The sequence below is a fragment of the Thamnophis sirtalis genome, unplaced genomic scaffold, assembly GCF_051295495.1.
Source record: "Thamnophis sirtalis isolate CommonGarterSnake01/CBP01778 unplaced genomic scaffold, rThaSir2_p1.2 scaffold_2, whole genome shotgun sequence".
NCBI classification, from domain to species: domain Eukaryota; kingdom Metazoa; phylum Chordata; class Lepidosauria; order Squamata; family Natricidae; genus Thamnophis; species Thamnophis sirtalis.
This window is the reverse complement of record NW_028261382.1, coordinates 150,419,499-150,434,747: the sequence shown is the minus strand read 5'-3', so window position 1 is coordinate 150,434,747 and position 15,249 is coordinate 150,419,499. Positions and strand designations below refer to the sequence as shown.

Sequence of the window (15,249 nt, the reverse complement as noted above, 5' to 3'; positions counted from 1 at the left end):
ACCCACATTTTTTTGCATCTTATACTCTGAAAAATAAAGTAGTTGATAACTAAAACAACAAAGCAAAATGGAATTGTCAGCCTCTTTTTCTGGGCTGTTTTTTTGACTCTCTAGACCAACTTATAGCTCTGGTATTTTTTTTCTTTCTCCTGTCTTCTGAGCATTGATACTTGCTGAAATAGAATCATAGGCTGATATATTAAATGTCATCTGAGAAGCAACAACAGTATAGGATTATCACTGTCCTATCCATGTTTGGTCTAATGCATCTGGTTGGTCACTCTGCACAGTTGAAAAATGAGTGCTGGACTGGACAGGCCACTGGCCCAATTCACTAGCACTCTTGTGCCTGTGAAGCACTTTATAACATCATACATTTTCCGATCTCAGCCACAGATTCTCTTTAGATCTACTTTTTTAAAAGCTCAGTTTTCAGACTATGATAATTCAAAACTTGTAATTAAGTTTATAAGCCATAATTTAGGTCATTGCTAGCTGATATGTCAGTGTAACTAAAATTGCCCTTGCCCAAAAGGGAATAGAAGCGAATGTATAAAGAGGGCTATTGGCTGAATTTTTAAAATGATATTCTGTAATCATTAACTACCTGCTCATTTAGAAATTCTATCCATATTTCTCTCTTAATTGGTATACTACCTGATTAAGACAATAGCAATTAATGGTATTCAGAACCAAAGTGAGAAAGGTTTATTGGATTTAGCATGGACGTGTCTGTTGTACTTGTCAGTAGCATATTTTTGGCATGCTTCGAGACCAGGAAAAGACCCAACTTTTAAAATGCCATTGAAAGCTTCAGTGAGATGTTCATGCTAAATTTAAAGCACCTTTTCCATTTTGGATTTGAATACTGTGCACTACCAGAAGAATATGTGCCTGTTTTCAGAAATGGCACTACTTTTTGTAAGTTAATATCACCTTAATAAATTATTAGAAGCCATAGTTAACAATCTGTGATTTGCAATATCTGAAATCTTTGGCATACCATGGGCCAGAGCTTTGGCTAGTGCATTTGGCACTTAACAACATTCACATTAACCATTATAGAATGATTAATGATGTGATGCTAGTAGTCAGAAGCCTGTAGTTCTGTATTTGGATGAAAACATGTCTTCCACAGATATCTCAATTATGAAAGGAAGTAGTAGAATCAAAGGTGTACGTATCTATTTGGCAACACATCTTTTTAGATTGGAGTTAGCGTATTAATTCAAAACTAGCCTTCAGAACTTGTGCTGAAAGCTACAAAGTAATAGATGGGAAAATACATTATCTAATAGTAATTCACTGAAGTCTTGTAATTTAATGGCATTTTTATTCAGATGCCAGCTTAATTTATATTTTTGGACAGACAATGTTAATTTAATGGTGAAAAAACGATGTTGAATACCTTTTTGTCACCCTTTTTGTTGTTGATAGTAATTTAATTCCTTATTTTGTTGCATAATGCAGAAAGGGAAAAATCAGCTTTAAATGTATCTTGAGCTTCTGTAGATGATAAAAACATTGTCTGTGAGATCCCATCTGTATACCATAAGGGAAAAGATCCAAAGTTCAGCCAAAATTCCAAAAATGAACAGTAAAACATAAATATAATTCTCTTACCTAATTTCATTCTGCATCTGTTATTTTTAGACAAATTGCATTTAAATCTGAAGATTGCCCCTAAGTTACTATAGCTAATAGGGAACGATAAATTTTCCTCTTTTAAAAACTCTTTCAGTTAGTCATCACTACCTCATACCCATGTTTCTCTGATAATCTGACCGGGTCTTAAATCTCCAGAAGATGCATTAGGGTATTATTTTCAGGGAAATATGGTATTAAATGTGTCTGTCTGGTTGACCATTTTAATGAGCTTATTTTTGGGGTAGGGCTTATATTACGAGCATCCTGAAAAATCATGCTAGGGCTAATTTTCTGGTTGGGTCTTATTTTTTGGGAAATGGTATTTTGCTTTATTAAGTTACTAAAGTATGCTAGATTTTTCAACAGAGTAAGATGGTACTAGACTTTATGGCAGGCACAGCAATAAATATTGACTGTACAAACAACCCCATAAACTCACAAATACAACATTGTAAGATAAACTCTTTTATTGCAAAAAGATAAAAGCCACATGTTGTGAAAATCTATATACTACAGATCTCAGGTTGCCACCTCCTCCTTCTCTCCCTCTTCCTCCATTTAAATTCTAGAGTTTTTCTTTCTGCTTTTTTGCATCTAGAGAAATTTGAACATTGTCTTCCTTTACTTGAGATTTTGAAATATCATTCATTGTTTATATAATGGCTTTATCTAACCCGAGAATTTCCAATTCTTGTTATAGCTTCGTCCTGGGCATGGAAATAAATTTCTAGGAAAGCAAACATGCAATCATGAGCCTAGCATTGAAAGATTCAAGAACAAGGTTCAAATACATAAAATGCTTTTATTGAAAAAGGTGCTGCCTTAATAACAAAGATCAACTACTACAGTTTTTATTAATCCAACTATGTTAATATGTCAGGTTCAGGGTTTAAATTTTTTGTCTCTTATTTCCCCTTATGTGATAAATGATGCTTTCCTGCCCATTCTAAGAGTACCTGTAAAGCGTTTTGATACAATCTTATTTTTTTTAACACTTTTGATAATCACTTTTGGTGGTGAATTCTGGAGTGAATGTGGACCACCAACAGCAGACCCGGTCTAAGTCTTCCTTCTGTGTTCCAGGTTATTTCCTCTGTTGATAGCAAAACTGTTCATGCCATACCAGCTGTCTAATTAGTTCCAAAATGCTTAAAGTTCAGGTAGAGGATGATGATCCATCACCAGTTCTGAAATTACATTAGCTTCTGGTCCAGTCAGTTCAGAATACAGAAGAGGTGTCTTTACAGAATAAAATTCCTACAGTACATGTTCAATTTCTAATTCATATCTTTTCTTTTGGAAGCATAGTATCTAGCAATGTAGCTAAGCAAGATCGAACCAACTTATTATTTGGATAGATAATGGCTAAGAAATAGCTGTACTGTAGGCTAAAGTGAGAAGTTGAAATTGGAACAAAGTAATAGCAAACCACTTCAGTATTCTTGCCAAGAAAACCAAATGAATATATCTATAAAACCCTCAGCAATCAAACTTGACTTGGAAAATAAGAAAAAGAACAGTTATGTTAACCTTCCCAGAATAGGTTCTGATGGTCAGTTTTGTATAAGTTTTCTATTTTTAATATTCCTATTATTACAAATAAGTTGATAAAACCCTTGTCCTGTAGTGATCAATACATAGCTACAGCTGGTTGAAGGGGACCAAATCCATTAAACATGTGATTTGATTCCATTTTACCAGCTTAAGCAAAGCATTGAAAACCTAGTTTTGCCATCAAATTATATACGTGAGCCAGTTTCTTGGCCATGGTTATAATGAAGGTGTGATGTCAGGAGTGTTCTCTGCTGCTATTTTATGTTGTTTATGTTGTTTCTAATTTCAATTGTACTTCTTTTTTACTGGTTTTAATTCTATTTTAACAGTTAGATGCCCAGAACAAATAGGTGCCCATAGAAATTTATTAAATAAATAAATTGAAGTTTAGGAAACATACCGCTGTTTCTCCATTAAATAAATATCAGATAATGAGGAATTATATATTCCTTTACTTTTAATTTTTGTTTATAATGCTTCATTTTTATATTATTAAAAATAGAAAAAAATAAACTTCAGACTAAGCCATCGAAGAAAATAATTATGCCTTGCAAAAATTCTTCTTAGTTATTTGCATTTCTTGGTTGAGAATGTGAATATATTTTTACTGAAGTTTACTGAAAAGAATTAATTAGAGAACAGTTTCACAAGTATAACTGTTTGTTCTCCAGTATAACTCTGGTTAATATTTTCAGAATGAGTTTTATTTTTAAATACTTTTTCTGTTAACAGGTTAGTTCTATACATATTCTATCTACATCTGTTTTTGAAAAATGATTTCACTGTTTTTGACATATAGTTATACTTCAACATATAATTTAATATGCATATATTTTAGTTAATAAAATGGGATTCATTTTTAAGTGTAGAACAGCATCTTATATGAAGACCTGTGAACTTTAAGCCATGCTAAATTGGGGTAAGATTAATCTGGGCTGTAATGCATAACTTGTATGAAATCTTTTATTGCAAAAACAGAGTTCTCTAAATATACAGTATATTTATGCTTAGGGTTTAATAGAAATTTATCCTATATAAAACTTGAACATTGAAAACTGTATCTATTTTTGTCAGTAATATAGGACTGCATTGTCCAGCTGTTCAAGTATTCTTTTAGATGGCAACAGTTTTCATCTACTGGCTATATCAGGGCAAAAAGTGACCATGGAAAGAAGTATAGCAGCATTTGATAATGTCAGCATCTGTTATCCTTGTCAGTCAAATGGTTGAGATGTCTGAATTACAACTGTGTCAGCAGATGTCCAGAGTTCAGTTTGTACTTAGTTAGAATTCAGCAACTGACATAAGTAAGGGAGGTGACATTTTAACATGACTGCCAATGTTCAAAGAAGTATTAAGATTTGTTTTTATAAAGCTGCATACATAATTCTATGTAAGGCTTGCTTTAGTGCTGGTGTATAATTATGTTTTGGGCAAAAGCACAAAGTATGTTATTCACTTTATAAATCATCAGCGTTTTTAAAATGTGACTCTACAGAAGTTAATATTTAATTTATTGCTCACATGACTTATTATTAGAAATAGGCTGTGCTTCATAGAATTCAGGCAGGTTTGCCAACTTTGTTGCTAATGAAGGCTGTTCTCTGATCATCAATCTGTTGATTATGGAATAAAATGTGTTAATGACAATATCAATATTTATTTATGCTTTGCACATTTACTCAATGAATTATAATTAATTTTTAATGAAGGTATAGAACAATTTATTTGCAGGAAAATTTTTAATTTCTGTTTAAATAACATGTATTGTTAAATTCTTAAGAACTAGTGATATCTTTTTTCTGGCAGAAAAATCTGTATCTGAATAAACTGAATAAGATCTTAAGAGATGGCAATTAGAAATTAAATATGAATTAAATATGAAGCCCAAGAGCCTAGGTGTCATATACTATCAAGTTTAATCCCACTTAGCCTACTTTGAATTTTCAGTCAGAAAACTATATATTTTACATACTAACATCCTTTGTATAACTAGGAAAACTTCCACGTAACTAAACATGAGGGATTAAAATAAATTCTTTTTAAAATAATGATTTACCTAAACAGTATTGATTTTCTCCTAAAAGTAATTAGGTTAATATTAAATAATGGGAATGCTGATCTTTTAGCTGTACAATTATTCTCTGAACAGAATGACATAAAAATGTTCTACCTTAAAGAACATATTAATTAATTTTGCAAATAGGAATGATACTGAATCTGCCAAACATAAACTGATTTACTTTTAGAGGTGGTTTGCTGCCAGTTCGGCTTGGATTGGCCGAACTGGTAGTAGTGGTGGCGGGAGGCTTTGCATATGCGCAGAAGCATTGAGCGCACGTGGGAGCACGCCTGAACTGGTAGTAACAAAATTGGCAACCCACCACTGTTTACTTTCATCTGAAGAAATAAACTGCTTCAAGATATAGACATACAGGTTATTGATATCTAATTTGCTTGCTATAACATCTTTTTAGTCATAGACCAAAGCAAAGTAAAACAAAAAGGAACCATGTTAGAAAAAAAGAAAATACAAAATTGTCTAATCCACACACATTTCTAGGATGTGAGCTGTTACCATCTGGCAAAAATTCTTACACTTTGAACATTTAAAGGCGGGTGAAGATTGCTTTGGCAGTTACAGAATACAGTAATATTTACCTATCAAAATAATACTATATTTGTTAAATAAATATGATATACTATTCAGATGTAATTTTGATTAATGTACATTTAATATAACGAGGAACTTTATTTAATTCATCTTTTTTTTTTATTTCCAGCTGCAGCCATGGTTTCAAATAGGTGGAAAAGCCATGTGTTGCAAGCAATCTCCTCTTCTTTTTGAGGCTGTAATATCTCGCAGGCTAGCACTGCCAAATAGCAGCACAATTCCCCACAGATTTTTTTTTCATAAAATGAAATAAAAGAGGGACTTTAAGCAGCCAGTAGGCTAATTATGTCCCTGAAAAGATGCTAAAAGAGGAAATTTTGGCCCTGCCTCAGCTCAGTGTGCAACAAATCTCTTTATATATCAAGCCAATTAAATTCTATTGACATGCTTGCAAATGGAAAAAAGCATGAAATGATTATAGGGTCCCATTTTGCCTGTGCTAGCTAGCTAGCTCTCTCGCTCTGTGTGTGTGTGTGTGTAATTAATTCTTTATCTTTAACTAATTTACTGTAGTGGTTAAAACACCAGGCTAGGAACCAAGTGACTCTGAGTCTAATCCACCTCACAGGGTTGTTGTTGTGGGAAGAGCAAGGTGTATTATGTGTATTTGCCGTCTTGAGTTACATATAAAAAATAATAAAGTTAGGGTAAAAATAAATAAAACATGCAAGAGTACATGATGCTTCCCCTCCCCCCTCCCAAAATGAGATAAAGTCAACGTGGGCAATGCTTGAGCTGTGTAACTGGGCTATAAACATATTAATAAACTCCTGCACTGAATCTTCAGTGGAAATGAGGCAATTTTAGACACACACAGTTGTGTCAAATGCAACAAAGGTGCCAATGTGCAATAAATGCTTGGTGGATTTATAATGGAAAAGTTAGGTACAAAAACAGAGATAAGTCTTTGTCGCAATACGTTCGTTTTAGCATACATGAAAAAGCCTTGTTTTTGAACCATATTTTATGTTCCCAGGTTCGTATTATAAGCAATATTCTTGATTGATCATTTTAATATTAATGTGGATGGTTAGACAAGAGATCACATTGGGAGGTTTTTTTTAAGGTTCAGAAGGAATACTTATTGTGATTTTCAAAATTAAGATCCAGAAATAATTCTGTAATTATTTTATTTGTGTGCTGTTGCACTGTATGTTGTGAGTGTTTTTATTTAGGTTTTGAATTAATAAAACAAATAAATAAATGATTGAGCAATATTGTTAATATCAATTCTTTAAACAATTGTCCCATTATTTCCCCCCTCCCTCTAGTACGTTCTTCTATGCTAATATTCATTTGATCCTTTTACATGTTATCTTCACTTTTAAAAAACCACGACTTTCACGTGAAATATAGTTTATTTTTCTTTTACTGGTTGTTCACTCCTGCCAAAAGTACATACTTCTTTACATTCCATAATATTGTATGTCCATATGGGTACATAAAGAAGTATGTGCTCTGGGCAGGTTTTCATAGCTGCTATCTGCTGGATAAAACTGAACAACATTTTGTTCCCTTTTTAAACTAAAGTATAAAATTGTTGTTCCTGGTGAATTTTAAAAACACATTTTTCTCTTGTTTCTTAGTACCTGGCCTTATTGCTGAGAATTAAAGCCTGTATTTTACTTGTACAATAATTTAAAACACATTTTAAAAAACGTTCTTTCATGAAGATTCAGATGCTTGTTAGGTTTCTCTTGCCTTTATTGGCTATTAAGCCTGGTGAACTGGATGATTTCACCAAAGTTTGTTTATACAAAATACCTTCGTGAAATGGTAATATGTATTCATGTATTCCACTCTAAGCTTGCATTATCATTGGTCTTCATTCATATTTTATCATATTTATATTAGTATCTGCTGAAGTGGAAAAATGATCTATTTTATAATGATGTATGCCTTTGGGAAGAATCTCAATTGTCGTATTTTATAATTAATGAGAATATAGACGAATAAATAGCTGACTATATTCCAAAAAAGAAAATAAGTTGTAAATGTGAAGATTTGGCCTTTACTTTTAATTCAAACCAATGTGAACTAGTTTTTGCAGAACATTTTTAAATTAGAAAAGTTCATATCAAAATGTATTTTTTCATGTCACAATTGTTATAAGTTTAGTAGCTCATATATCTTCACAGGTTTAGTTGGCTGATACTGTAGTTTATCTCTGGGTTCATATTAATCATAAGACAGGGAAAAAAACCAATATCAGGTTACAAAAAAAATTGGATTTAAAAAAAACATGTAGAGAATTCATTTTAAATGATACATAAATCCTTTTGTAAAGTAGGTTTATAATCAGAACAAGAACATTCATCCAGTACTTACACATTTTCAAAAATTAGGAAAAAAAGCTCCAGTTGATGATGTTAAAGAAAACCAGTTGTTCAGTTTCTGCAGCTCAAGAGAAAAACCTAGTGCAGCTGATAGAGAGCAAATCAGAGACTAGCAGGAGCTAGCACAATTCTACAAGAAGAAACAGCAATGCAGCAGAACAATTACAACTTGCTTGTTTCAAATTTAAATTATATCACTCATGCTCTAAAATAATATTTTTAATCTCTTAGTAAAAGTACTTTATTACTAAATCATGGCTTATCCTGCCCTTTTATATACAATGGAATGGATCCAGAATATAATGTAAAAGTAGCAATGGGGTAATGCATTTCTGCAAAATTAATATTTTTTGAAATGCTAGCTTATTAGTAGATATAATACTTAAAATACAATTGACAAGATTTTTTTCTGCAACAGTATTAAGCTATAATATTACTCAAAGCTGATTACTTTCCATATTAACACTTTACACTAGAAATTTTTGATCTTTAAGCACACTAGTAGTATGTTAAGCTGCAATTGAGATTAATATATAAAATACACAAATTATTAAAAAAATACATGCAGATATGAATCCTTTAAATCTGTGGAATAATTCAGGTCTTCTAATGCTCTATTACCTGTAAGCTTATCATGCAGCATTTGCAGTTGGATGACCTAGAGAGAGACATCAGCAGCAGCCATCTCATCTTGAATGTTCACTCTATCGCTGATTCAGCTCTTCATTATGTGGGAGGGGGGAAGCAATAGAGAGGTGAAAATGAATACATATTTCACTATAAAGCAAGTATAATTAAAATATGAGCACGTATCTTACAAGGTATATGTTGTGTTTTCCTAACCATTTAGGTGTTGTGCATAGAACTAAGTTTCTTGAACCTGCTGGACAGAAAACAGAAATATCCTCTGTAGATGCTAGAAAAACCCAAAGAAGGATAATCTCATCTTGTTTAGATAATTGAAAATAATTCAAAAATGTTCATGAGATTGTAAAAAAAAAAAAAAAACAGCATACACCTTCATCCATCCCCCTTTCTCAAGCAAGTATTGTTTCTTTCTTCATAGATAGAGGACTTGATTTCTTCATGCTTGAATTTTAGTTCCCAGACAGGTTGCTTGTAGTTATTTTTCATTTTTAGAGGTCAAACACTGCTCTTGAGGTCAGGACTTCCACATGCATGCTGTTTAGCATGAATCCATTTGCTACTCAGGGCACTAGCAAAACTATTTCAGCTTTATATGCAGCCAGGCATTTGAAACATCCACTCCCAGGCTGTCTTTTGCCTCTCTCTTCCCTGACCATATTTAGTCAACCATTGCAAAAAATAGTATCTCAACTGTTGGTTGCTGTTCCAGGAACAGACAGGGTGCCTCTGTCTTTTACTCTGCCTATTGATGTCTCAACCTTAAGTTTTACTACTCATTTCCTAAGTATATCTGTGATATCAAATTAAATTGCAATTTAAGTTTTTCTAATTATTATTGTTTCATTGAGGTTCAAATTCGGATAGTCACTGTGTTTATTCTTCTAGAAATAAAAGCAAGAGGAAATTCAGAATGAAGTAACATTTCAAAAACTTCAGAAAACTTTGTTTTGTGAAAAAATAATTAAATACACTGTGGAGTAAAGAATCAAACCTTTGTAATAATCAGGATGGCAGAAACTATGTTCTTAGTTTTAACTGTAAATTGATAATTGAAGTTTTAACTTATAACTTGTAGTTTATTTTAGAAAACTACAGCATATTTTAGGAATATGTGTCTATATAATAACAATGTGCTCGTCTTTAAAAAAACATTTTTTAAATTTTTGTAATTTCATTTGTACATTAAATGTGGTTTGTGTTCTGTCTTGACAAAATGTCAATAACAATAACAATTAGATCTGTAAAATATTCTACAAGTGTATAACTTTTCTCTGATTGCTCATTTTGTGGACAGCTGATGATTGATAAGATACAGAGGTTAGTAGTCCATCACTCATGAGATAGTGTAAGTAATTGGACTCCTCTGTCAAGTATCTTTAAATAACCACCCAGAAAGAATAGTTTATATGTACGATAGATGTATCTCTATATTTGCATCCCCCCCCCCCAATAAACCTACCGTACCTTGATAAATCTATGTAGCGATGCCCATATTTGTTCCATGTTTGTTTTATGGCACTCCATATATGGAATGGATACGTTGGGTGATAGGTATATGATTCTCCCCTCCCCATTGTGTTTATTGTTCCATTAACTTTTTTTTAAAGACTATTTGAAAGCGCTCAAAAATCTTTCTGATGAATCTATTTGTGGATTTTAATTATCCACAAATAGATTACCTTGAAAAATGTTTTTGAAATAGGATATAAATATAAATATATTTAAATGGTAAACTGCACCAAGGTTTTCTGGTCCTCAGTTTTTCTAGCTTTTATATTATGATCATTGTGGGGGGAAAAAAACATCTGGCAAAGAAAGGAAGACTTAAGAGCATTTGAAGTTGCCTTTTAAAAAGAATAGTTTTGAAGGGTAAATTAAGTTTTTAAGAAGGGAAGACTGAAAGATTCACATTCCCCAAGATGTACAAAAGTACCCACACATACATACTTGTTATACAGACCACCACCCCCAGCTACACAGAAGTATTGCAACACTTCATATTGCCACTATGAAGTCTGATACAAAATTCAATTCATATATAATTGGAGAAAGAAAGTATGTAATGTCAGCATGGTAGATTGAAGCACAGCAGGTGGTGTATGAACTGCAGGAACATAATTCTCAAAAATGAAGTAATGATATTTGAGGCAAGTGAGGGGGAGAATAAACGTGAGATACAGGATAGTGTTGAAAATAGAGACTTCCTTCCCATTTTCAAAGCATACCATTACTAGATTTTATATATTTATTTCTCTGATTTCTAGGCTGCCCATTCATGGTAACTAGGCAGTTATAAATGTCTGTATATATATTGCATGTGGCAAACTGAGTAGGATAGTTGAAAAATGCATTTTTTTAATGAAATTATACATACATTTTCTCAGAAGTAAGCCTTATTGAGTTCAGGAGAATTAAATCATTACCCTATTAATGATTGTAAAATAGCTATTAGTACTGAAAGTGTATTAAACTAATATTTTTATGGTGATATATAAGATAATATGAATAAAACTCAGAAGATCTGGACATGGATTACTAGAATAGCTAATATGGATTTCATTACATTATCTAATTGAGAAAGAATGTTAAGGTTTAATAGAATGGATAGTATTTCATATAAAATCAGTTTTTCAGTAATAATAAAAACTCCTGGCAATATAATCACTGCGTTTTGGGATGTTACACTTAAATGGAAAATTGTATTCCTTCTAGAAGTTAATACTGATATAATCATTTTCATTTTGGTCTGTTTCAGTGCAATGCGAGTGTTACTGTCTAAGCTTCCAAGACCATGGATTGTAGATGAAAAAAAAGATGATGGATACACTGCTTTGCATTTGGCAGCACTTAATAATCATGTAGAAGTAGCAGAACTTTTGGTTCATCAGGTAAAATTTCCTATTAATTAAGTTTATACCAGAAAGAAAGAATGTTTTATTTGTTACAAATAGATGCATACATTGCTTACAATCCATTTTCTACGTCCGAATAAAAATAGGTTTTTTTTACTAATTATTAAGACATTTATTTGTCACCACTGATTCTCTTAGTGATAGCAAAGTGGGATAACACAGATTTCCAAAAACTAAGCTTTAATATAATCAGCTATTTTATGTTGTAGTTGGATATTTTATTGATATGTTGGAGATGCATATATTTCTTTTTTCTAATTTATATAGCCACTTTTGTGAGATGAATCCCTTAGTTAAACAATTGAAAAATATAGTTTATTCAAAGAAAAGAGCACTGAACCTTATAAGATCCATATTTGCTCAGAATTAAATGAAATTGACTGTACTATAGAAAGCATCTAGGTTAAAGCAAGTAGAAAATCTAATGAATGAATTTGAAATTGACATTTCAATTGAATTTGAAACAATGAAATTGTTTACATTGGCTTTATCTAAACAAAAAGAACATATGAATAAATATAGTTCAACTATGTTTAAAATAAAATAAAGGAAAAAAGATCACTATACCAGCTACTGTAACCTTGGGATAATGACAAAATAGCAGCTAGTAACCAAGATAAAATAAGAAAATGGAGCCATCACTGTGCTCACTCTTCTCCAACAAAACAGCATGTATGAAAAGCCAGATGAACGGATAGAATTGAAACTTGTTTCAATTGTTTCCTGAATTTTTAAAAAAAGCTATAGAATGCCCATTTATTTTGAATGAATTAAGTCATATAAATTGCATCCTAGATTACCAAATTAACTGTTTTGGGTTTATTTCCTTCCATTCAATCATGTCCAAGTCCTTGCTAATTTAATTAATCACATTTTTGGTCAGGCAGTTTAGATTTTGTGAAAGCTACAGGCATAATACATCTTAATTTAAGCAGTTTATGGACAAGAGTATCCCATGACAGTCTGATTAGCAAAATGCTTAATTGTAATCTGGTTGGCATGACCCTTTAATTGATACTAAATTGGAAATCATACTTGAGCAATGTTCATAAATGGTTTCTCAACAAAATATGAGACATAATGTGTGGGGTATAATAATCATAAATTGGATGGTTAGGTGTCTTAGTATCCCAGGATACAAAAATAAAATAAAGAAGCTTAATTAATTAGAAAAATTGGCTAAAAATAATATTATTAAATTGAACCTAGATATACAAAAGAAACTGTTTGAAGTTTTAAAAATTAAAAGGGAACTACAGATTATAAACCAATGACCTGGAAAATATTTTCTTATTGGATCTACAAAAGAGGCTTGTTAAAAATTTGAAGAGATCTGTGTAATAGAATAAATTAAAGAGAAAACTTATGACAATATTTGCTTGATGTAAAAATTTAGACTGTTAGAAGAAAAAGGAAGGAATATAAAGTTGATTTATTTGATCAAGGTTAAAATAAGTAATTTTTTGCAATGTTCCGACAAGAAACAGCTGACATAGAAAAGTTGATATTTTATGGATTTTCTTACAGTAGATAAAGGATGGAATATGGAGTGAAGAATTACCTATTTAACTTTGTAGGAGTAGATTTGTTAAATTTGTTTATACTTGTGATAAAGCTTGGAAATAACTTCTTTATTTTTCTTTTTTCTGCACTATTTATCTTTTTTTCCTATTCTCTTCTCTTTCTCTAAGTTTAGTTTGTATTCGTTTTTATTATTGTATTTCAAATTCTTAATAAACATATTCTAAAAAGTACACCTTGTAGAGGTGCCTGCCCTCTAGAACAAGTCTCCCCTTGTGAATTGGATTATACACCATCTCCTTGTTTAATGGTCACTAGACAAACATGTAACTCAGAGAGAGAGGGTTTCTGCAAAAATAACTGGTTGCTTCTTTCTCATTTAGATAAAGTTGTCTCATAATGGGTCCTGTGCCTGACCCATTTCCCCCTTCTTTTCATTTTGTTCACCAATACCCCCTTTTTGGTGCCCTCGCAGAGCAGAGAGTTTGCTTAAACAATGTATTTCTTTCCATGCTGCTTTCCTCCACAGAGTAGTGATTCCCTAAAAAGTACTAACCTCAAGTGAACAAGCCTCTATAAACTTAATTAGTTTATTAGAACTTTCCCACCAGCTCATACTGCTGCCCCCAACTGACCAGACCTTAATCAGTTTCACGCTGAAAGCTTTTGTTGTCAGACTCTAAAATTTGGTGGTAAATGCAGGCACTAGTCAGAAAATGATTTAGCATCATATTTCTGAGTGGCCACTAAATGAGGTAGCCCTAAACAAAGAGTGGCTGTACTATAAAAAATATTAAGTTATTTCAGTAGATCAAATTCTTTTTAAATTTTGAAAACAACAAATGAAACATTTCATAAACTTTCCATATCAAATATTGATTCATGCTAAATATTGATAAATACAAAATAGAAATAATATGAAAATTAATTCAGTTTCATAAAATATATGTATAGATTTTTTTAGTTGGTTTTAACAGTGGAGAAATAATAGTCTAGAATTTTTAATTATGCTTTCTTTTGTGAATTATCCTGATAGTTCAGTTCAATTAATATGAGTAACATTTGAGATTTCTCTTTCAGGGCACAGCTAACTTGGATATTCAGAATGTAAATCAACAAACTGCACTGCACCTTGCTGTTGAAAGACAGCACACTCAAATAGTGCGGGTAAGGCAATAATAATGTACCATAGGAATGTACTTATCAACTTTACTATTCTTGTGCCGTATATTTCTAAATGGATTTCTAAAAGGATTATGGAGTAAGAGAATTTATCTCCATTTTCATGCTCTTATTTTCTTTCCAGAGAGGTTAATAGGAAATGTGGTCTGTTTAAATGAGAGTCTAGTTGCTTTTCCACTTATATATCATGCTTAAATTATTTTTAAATATATTATCAATATATTTAATATTGATCAAAAATAAAACACTGCTTATTCTATTTCTGATTTAATCTTCCATGCACATGAGATATATAAGTAAATTCTATTACCTAATAACCACACTATAGAGATTGAGTGGGGAAAAGTGATAATCATGGTAAGAGAGAAGAGGATGGAAAATGAACATAGAGGAAGAACCAAATTATTAGAAGGATCTGGAAAATAAAGAGGGTGAGGAATGTAGTGGTTGGACTATTGATTAAAGATACACTGCAACTTTTAATTGCAAGATAGTGATTATAAAATAGAGGTTGGTTCAATGTAATTATTAAAATCTGCTTGCCATATACTTTGAGTTTATGTTTCTGTATATTTTTGCATATAATATCATTACACCAACATATTTGGAAAATTGCATTGGTCATGTTGGTAATTTTTTCATGTATTTACAATAATAGAGAATTGGAGCAATTTCCTTTTGGATATCCATTGTTACCTACTTACTGTTTAACCATATTTATGGTTAATTTATATTCAGTGAGCATATCAATTAATGAAAATAAGAGTAAAAGAAA

The 15,249-nt window shown here is 31.6% G+C and overlaps 1 protein-coding gene across 4 annotated transcripts in view; it reads left to right on the top strand.

The window, feature by feature from the left end:
* MIB1 (MIB E3 ubiquitin protein ligase 1) overlaps positions 1–15,249 on the top strand; it is a 52,632-nt gene that overhangs the window by 23,996 nt on the left and 13,387 nt on the right. For all 4 annotated transcript variants that reach the window (XR_015695661.1, XM_014056248.2, XM_014056247.2 and 1 more), the window contains exons 13-14: positions 11,615–11,747; positions 14,373–14,459. Coding sequence is in view for 3 of the 4 variants with exons in the window: in XM_014056248.2 (XP_013911723.1) it covers positions 11,615–11,747; positions 14,373–14,459 (220 nt within the window). In the remaining variant the exon portion in view is untranslated. The remainder of the gene's footprint in view (positions 1–11,614; positions 11,748–14,372; positions 14,460–15,249) is intronic.